The sequence below is a fragment of the Herpailurus yagouaroundi genome, unplaced genomic scaffold (assembly GCF_014898765.1).
Source record: "Herpailurus yagouaroundi ecotype Mexico unplaced genomic scaffold, PumYag 437, whole genome shotgun sequence".
Taxonomy (NCBI): Eukaryota; Metazoa; Chordata; class Mammalia; order Carnivora; family Felidae; genus Herpailurus; species Herpailurus yagouaroundi.
In genome coordinates, this window is record NW_024412654.1 from 897,371 (window position 1) to 902,489 (window position 5,119).

The 5,119-nt window shown below is 66.7% G+C and overlaps 1 protein-coding gene across 1 annotated transcript; it reads left to right on the forward strand.

Moving 5' to 3' along the window:
• Positions 1-2: 2 nt before the first annotated feature.
• Positions 3-5,119, forward strand: DDX51 (DEAD-box helicase 51; the record flags this gene model as incomplete). The annotated part of the gene is made up of 15 exons (XM_040464147.1): positions 3-114; positions 215-366; positions 1,276-1,426; positions 1,742-1,887; positions 1,981-2,052; positions 2,143-2,249; positions 2,407-2,515; positions 2,601-2,746; positions 2,921-3,113; positions 3,191-3,306; positions 3,403-3,519; positions 3,695-3,796; positions 3,901-3,964; positions 4,058-4,192; positions 4,404-5,119. Coding segments are annotated over 15 exons (1,749 nt in total), but the record flags the coding sequence as incomplete, so codon positions are not given.

The following is a 5,119-nucleotide window of genomic DNA, read 5'->3' on the forward strand; positions in this document are numbered from 1 at the left end:
GGCGGCGGCGGCGGCCGCGCAGAGCGCGGAGGCGCGAGTGCGGCGGGCCGCCGGGGAGCCCGCAGGCGCCGCGGGGGAAGCGGCGGAAAGTGGACGGCGAGAACGCGGACGCAGGTGGGGCCGGGCCGGGCGGGGACGGGGGTCCCGGGTCCCGGGTCCCGGGGTCCCGGGTCCCGGGGGTGACGCGCCGCCCCTGTCCGCTTCTGCCGCGCAGGGAGCGGCGAGGAGGAGCCCGGGGAGAGCAGCGCGAGCGCCCAGGCCGCGGGGCCGCCGGGGGACTCGGGAGAACGGCCCCCCGAAGAGGCTTCGGGACCTCCCGCCCACGCCCTTCTGCTCGGGGGCTTTGAGAGAAGCAGGGCGCCAAAGGTGAGCGGCCCGGGGTGGGAAGGAAAGCCTTCCACGGCTTTGCTTCGGCCGGGAGTCGGGGCGGGCGGCTGTCGCGGATCCAGCCCGTGTTGGTGGGGTAGCTCCGAGGGTCGCACCTGTTCAGCAAGCGAACGGCTTGGACTTCAGTCGTCTGTCCCGTAGTTTTCTTCTTGGTGCCTGGAATTCTATGTCAGCTTAGAATTTTGTCTGTGACTATAATAAAGCTAAGAGTGAAACTTGCAGGTAAACGTTTTAAATGGGTTTCTGGGTTGCATCACAGCAGCGTTTTAAAACATATTCTTAGTTGGTGGGCGTATCTGAGGAATGTCTATCTTAGTGCAAGCTTTCAAGAAGCAGCTAGTAAGTTACAGAGCTCTTGGGTGGTGGTGATTACCAAGAAGGAAACGGTAGGTTTGCCAGGGTGCGCGGGGGAGCATTTGTGTCAGTGCCAGTGTGGAGGTGCACCTTGACTTGTGATCAGAAGACAGGGGGCAGCCTGGGTAAGGTGGACTGGAGAAAGCAGGGCAATGGCCCTGAGGCAGCAGTGAGCTGTGGCACGTAAAACGAGGTTTGTATGGCTGAGGCTCAGGCAGCAACAGGAGGTTGGGGGCAGGTGAGTGTGGGTCACGGAGGGCTTTGCAGGCCAGGCTCAGGGTGTGGACGTTACCGCGGGTGTGAGAGGAAGCTCCCCCGGTGACCTCGCTCAGGGGAGAGGTACTCTCTGGCGTGCGTTGCTTAATTCCTTTAGAGGTGGCGTTGGGGTGGGGAGACGCGTTAGAAGACTCGTGGGGCCTGCCTTGCCGTGGCCTCTTCGGTTTGAGTGCCGCGAGTCCTTAGTTTCCGCTGGTCTTGTTCCCCTGACCCCGCGGGCTCTGGAGTCTTCGTTTGGCCCCTTTCTCTTTACGGTAGGTCCAGCCTTTCCTGCCCTCGTGGTTGGCTGAGCCAAGCTGTGTCGGAAAGAGTGTCACCGAAGATTCGGTGCCTATCGAGGACATCCCTGCCGTCCACCCTGACGTGCGGAAGAAGCTGCGGGCACGTGGCATCTCCTCCTACTTTCCAGGTGCTCGGGGTGGGGGGGAGGGGGAGGTGCCTTCAAGAGCCGCCTCGCCCAGAGTCGCCAGAGCCGTAGCGGCAAGGCCGTGGCACAGCAGCTGACAACGCGGGCCCCGGGCAGGGCCAGCATCAAGCGTGGTCTGGGATCGGGGCATCTTCGGCCGCCCGGGCCTGGCGGTCCCTAGAGGCTCTGGTGTCGTGCTCGAGTGAGAACAGCCCAGCCTGGAAGTCACAGATGGGGAACAAGTCTCCTTTGGGCTTCGGTGCCTTGCCGATCCTGGTGGTTCCGGCACAAACGTGCCTGTCGTCCCTCCTCGTCCAGTCCAGGCCGCGGTGATTCCCGCTCTGCTGGAGAGCACAGCTGACGGCTTTCTGGTGGCCAGGGGCGGCTACCGGCCCAGGGACCTTTGCGTGTCCGCCCCAACGGGCAGCGGGAAGACCCTGGCCTTCGTCATCCCCGTGGTACAGGTGAGCGTGAGGACCGCCGTCCTCGGAGGGGGGCTCGGCCGACAGGGAACCGGCTCTGCTGAGGCCGGTGGCTGTCCCCACCCCACCCCACAGGCCCTGCTGTGTCGCGCCGTGTGCCAGGTCCGAGCCTTGGTCGTGCTGCCCACCAAGGAGCTGGCCCAGCAGGTATGGGCACCCCACGCTCTGAAGTCAGGCTCGGGGTCCTTGTCACTGTGGCGCTCCGTGCCGGGTCGGTGACGGCCGCTCCTTCCCCAGGTGAGCAAAGTGTTCAACGTCTACACGGACGCCACTCCTCTGCGTGTCGCCCTGATCACTGGGCAGAAATCGCTGGTCAAGGAGCAGGAGACTCTCGTTCAGAGAACGTAGGTCTTGACGGGTCGTGGGCCCCTCGGGGAGCAGGGAGCAGCCGCATCGTAGCCGTCCGGCCCCCGTGAGAACAGAGAGCCTGGCTGTCTGCGGGTCTCCCCTGTGTTGGGGGTCGGCGTGGGGGCTTCTGCTGAGCCGCTCTCCGCTCCACAGAGCAGACGGCTTCCGCTGCTTGGCTGACGTGGTGGTGGCCACCCCTGGCCGCCTGGTGGACCACATCGACCAGACCCCGGGGTTCAGCCTCCGGCATCTCCGCTTCCTGGTACGTCGGGCGCCTGGAGGGAGGCCCAGGCTCGGAGCCGACACCGACCTCGGCCACCAGACTCCAGGCGTCCTGCTTCTCCTAGGTCATCGACGAGGCCGACCGGATGATCGACAGCATGCACCAGTCCTGGCTGCCCCGGGTGGTGGAGGCGGCCTTCCCGAGCGATAGCGCCAAGGACCCCTGTGCTCTGCTCCAGAGGAGGCAGCTCCGGGCCACCACTGCCGCCAGGTACACGCAGCGAACTCTGCCCTGAGCTTGGTGGGGCCACCCTGAGCGTGGGTCCCGTCGCGGTTCCCCTCGGTCTCCCAGACCCGCTCTGCCTTGGCGTGTCCCGGGCGGCCAGGTTCGGCAGGTGTGCCGGCCGGGCCAAGGTCGCCGGCCCACCGCCCGCTCCCCTTCCAGCACCTGCTGCCCTCAGATGCCGCTGCAGAAGCTGCTCTTCTCAGCCACCCTGACGCAGAACCCTGAGAAGCTGCAGCAGCTGGGCCTCCACCAGCCCCGGCTCTTCTCCACGGGGCTGGCACGCGGGGTCCCCAAAGACGCGGACGCGGACGGGGACTCGGGCGGGAAGTACACCTTCCCCGCAGGGCTCTCGGTGAGCAGGGCGCACGGGGCGGGGAGGGGGCGCACGACGGTGCTTGGGGCGGGGCCAACCCCGTGCTGTCCCCGCAGCACTGCTACGTCCCCTGTAGCCTCCGCACGAAGCCACTGGTCATCCTGCACCTGATCCTGGAGATGAACTTTTCCAGGGTCCTCTGCTTTACCAACTCCCGCGAGAACTCACACAGGTGAGGTCAGAGGGGGCGGAGGGGAACAGAGGGGAGCAGAGGGGAGGCGGGTTCCGGGCCCTGCCCACCTGTCTCCCTCCCGCCTCTCCCGCCCAGGCTCTTCCTGCTAGTCCAGGCTTTCGGAGGTGTGACGGCAGCTGAGTTCTCCTCCCGCTGCGGGCCTGGCCAGAGAAAGGTGGTCTTGAAGCAGTTTGAGCAGGGCAAGATCCGACTGTGAGTACCCGGAAGGAGGGGAGCGAACGCTCACGGCAGGTACCGGCCTGGGCCGTCTGGGGCGTACTTCCCCAAAGGAAGCTCCCCTCTGGAGTCGGTGGCGGCGTCCCCCGCAGGGCCGGAGGGAGAGGGGCTCCTGGTCTCAGGCGGGGTCTGAGCCCCTCGTGCTTCCCAGCCTCATCAGCACAGACGCCACGGCTCGAGGCATCGATGTGCAGGGTGTGCAGCTGGTCATCAACTACGACGCCCCCCAGTACTTGCGGACCTATGTGCACCGGTGAGGCCTGTCCCGTGGCCTTGGAGGGAAGGGCCCCGGAGAGAAACCACCGTCCGGGGCCACCCCTGGGGGCCAGCACTCGAGGGGGTCGTGCTCGGTTTCAGGGTCGGGAGAACCGCCCGCGCGGGAAGAACCGGACAGGCCTTCACGCTGCTGCTCAAGGTGCAGGTGAGTCTGCGGGGCGCTTGCCAGGGGACGGGGGGTGGGGCTCGGCCAGTGGCCGAGGGGAGGCTGAGACCCCTTCCCGTCGTTGGCCTGCAGGAGAGGAGGTTCCTCCGGATGCTGGCCGAGGCGGGGGCACCGGAGCTGGCACGGCACGACATCCCCGGCGAGCTCCTGAGGCCGCTGGTCCCTCGCTACGAGGAGGCCTTGTCTCAGCTGGAGCAGGCCGTCAAGGTGAGGGGCCGTGGCGTTCTCGCGACACGCATCTGACAACGTGTGCGAGAGCGGGGGAGAGGGCGGGAGGGCGGGAAGGGGGGGCCGGGGCCAGAACCGCACTTCCTGAGCATCCGGAGGTGCTGCGTCTCAGGGTTGGGGCGCCAGGGCGGGGCTGCGGACGGGGGCGGGGGCCCGGCACCGTGCGAGTCTCTACCTCTCTCCTCCACAGGAAGAGCGAAGACAGAAGGCGGCCTAGACGTGCTTCTGGTGGGTGGAACCTCCTCTCCTGGACGCTGCAGAGCAGCCCCTTCCCACCCCGTGCCACCTGCTGGGCTCGGCCACCTCCTTTCTGGAAAATCCTGAGCGCCGCCTGCCGCGTATGTGAACAGAAGACAGATTTCTCGGATTTCCAAGGAAGCAACCGGCCCAGAGGGTGCTTGTCCCCCTGCCTGTTGCCGCCTGGTGCCCAGCCCCAGGACGGTCCCTGCAGCAGGCCTGGTTCTGGGCCCAGGGTGAGGGTCTGGGGGAGGCTCGGTGGCCTCTGTGCACGGTGCTCTCTGCAAGCAGGGCTTAGTAGGACCGTTCCCGCGGTCCAGAGCTGGCAGGGCAGCCTCGGGGGTTTAGCCTCGAGCCACTTGGGTCCCCACGGTGCCCGCCATCCCGCGTCACACAGGTTGCTCTGCGTCCCGCACTGGCACCTGGCTCGGCGGCTGGCTGGCGTGTGACGTCTCCTGGCGCCGTCCCAGCGTGGCGTGCCTGCATCCCCGTGGCATCGGCGTGGACCAGACCACACGCGCTTTCCCGTCAGTCACCACGCGGGAGCGGGGTAAGCCCGGCAGCGCGCCACGACGTTCCGTTGCTTCAGAAGTGCTGACCCGCTGCTGTGCCAAGGGTTTTTGTTTCCACAGTTCGTTTGCCTAAATTAAAACAACCTTACAAACCAGG